At 46.5% G+C, this 2,010-nt stretch overlaps 1 protein-coding gene across 1 annotated transcript; it reads left to right on the top strand.

Annotated features, from left to right (window-relative positions):
• Window positions 1-423: 423 nt before the first annotated feature.
• N7446_012473 (uncharacterized protein) lies at window positions 424-1,707 on the top strand (the record flags this gene model as incomplete). The annotated part of the gene is made up of 1 exon (XM_058521215.1): window positions 424-1,707. The coding sequence occupies one exon, from the start codon at window positions 424-426 to the stop codon at window positions 1,705-1,707; it is 1,284 nt and encodes a 427-aa protein (XP_058366581.1).
• Between the last annotated feature and the right edge of the window lie 303 nt (window positions 1,708-2,010).

The raw sequence follows: 2,010 nt of genomic DNA, 5'->3' as shown, positions 1-2,010 counted from the left end.
ATTCCGTGTCCATAGTCACATTATAAGCTTGACTTATGTTAAAAGAGGTCCAATGCGTCAACGGGTCTGAACTCAATGTATTTCAGTCTAGTGGAGTCGTTGCCCGTTTACGTGGAGGATCAGCTTTTGTATTTTTCTTACAAGAAGCCCATTCTCTAGAAGGTCCCATTTCACGTAATATAATTACATTTTCCATTGTTTAGCTACCTCTGTCGGTTTGTGAATGTTCTGATAGCCGGTATAGAAACTAGCCTATTCGCACATAAGAAACAGGCATTGTCGAAGCAGTTTGAAGCTTTGAGTAATGCCCGCCCTAAATCTCTTTCTTACGAAAGAAGACGAGGACTTGGGGAAACTATAAAAGCTTCCGCATCCCACGATTTAATTGTCCATACAAGACGAGCCAAGGACTTATACATCAAGATGGCAAATGAACTTGTGCACGGAGGAGATTTATTACAAAAGCTTTCCTCCCTCAACAGACAGCGAGAACTTCCGTCTGATTTCAAAGAGTCGATTGTTGAAGCTTCCCTTTTTCAAAAGCCTCTCGGTTCACACGATGCACTTCATACCTTCCAAGACATGTGCAAAGACAATCTGCATTCTCTTGTCGCAGAAGCCATTGATGGTGCATTCAGAGACCCGGCCCTGCGGAAAAGCATTGAAACGAACTGGGGGCTTAGCTACGACTTTGATCATGCGAAAAGCCAACAGGATATCATCGATAAGAGCGCGCCCTACGATCTCGCTTCGTGGTCGATTATCAATTGCCCGACCGAATGCTTCCCGTATCTGCTCAGCCGTGGAGCAATAAGTCCCTCTGCCTATTCTCGCACGGGAGAGAGCTTCTTTTGTCTCGCGGTCAAGAGCGATCATGAGCTGGAATCAATAGACCTTCTGCTTTCTGCGATGGGCAATGAGCACATATTTCAGCCATATATGCTGTCAGAGCCAGAGGACGACAGAAAAACGATCCTACAGGCTTCTATATACAACGAACCGTTGTTCCGAGCCTGCTGGAAAAGGGTGAAATCTCAACCTCATCCCCCTCAATATTCACTTGGGCCTCAAGAACTTGGACATATATGTCGTTTTGTGGATGTTGAACTCGCAGAAGACCTCCTACAATGTGAAGTGGACATAGCAAAACCGCACCAGGAGAATCCGTCTCCTGGTTGGCTAGAGCTTTTGTGCCAAAGTGACGCAAGCCAAATGTTCGATTGGTTCCTGGGACGCGGCTCTGCTCCCCCCAAATGGTACTTGACTTACGCTGCGGAACACGATTGTGTGCATGCCGTCCAGTGGATATTAGGTCATACTGATGATTACGATGATTGGCTTCGGTCCAGCTTGGTTGCGGCGAAGCGTAAAGAGGAGAAGAGTGCTGATATGCTGGCGACTATTCTACGGTCCCCGCTTTCGAAGTGGAAACCGAATGATCGACTAAGGCAAGACATTGCTATTACAATTGTCGATTCGATGTGCGACGAGAGCGAGGCTCTTTATATAACGCTCGAGGATATATATCCCGAAAATACTAGTCCTGCTTCCTGCGAAATGATCGCGAGAAGGGAGGATATTGCCATTCGAAAGCTTCACACCCTTCGTGATGTGGGTGGTGGGGTGAGCATTGTGGGCCTAAAAGTCAAGAGTACCGCAGCTGGGCTTTATGGGCTGACAGAGGCCCTGGGGGACTTAGAACCGTAGGCTTGGACTTTCCCGTTTAATTTTTCAATGCTAGTTTCAACACATGTTTCTTTACACTGTTCAAGCTACTATGGGAACTTTGTTGGAGAATTGGTGGTAGGGACCGGCCCCGTATTATAGCTGCGCATTTCATATCCGATATTGTATTATAGCGTTTGATTGGTATGGCAGAATAACCAAGCGTCATGGATCGTAAGCATCCTGAGCTTTTCGTATCATTATTACCAAACAAATGCATGCCCCAGCGCTCGAGAGTCCACTTGCTGACAGCAATTGAAAGGTAAAAAAATTTGTTCCGAGGCG

Source organism: Penicillium canescens (genome assembly GCF_028828765.1).
Source record: "Penicillium canescens strain IBT 15451 chromosome Unknown utg000010l_segment0_segment0, whole genome shotgun sequence".
NCBI lineage: Eukaryota > Fungi > Ascomycota > Eurotiomycetes > Eurotiales > Aspergillaceae > Penicillium > Penicillium canescens.
Note: the sequence above shows the minus strand (reverse complement) of the source record. Positions and strands in the feature narration are given on the sequence as shown.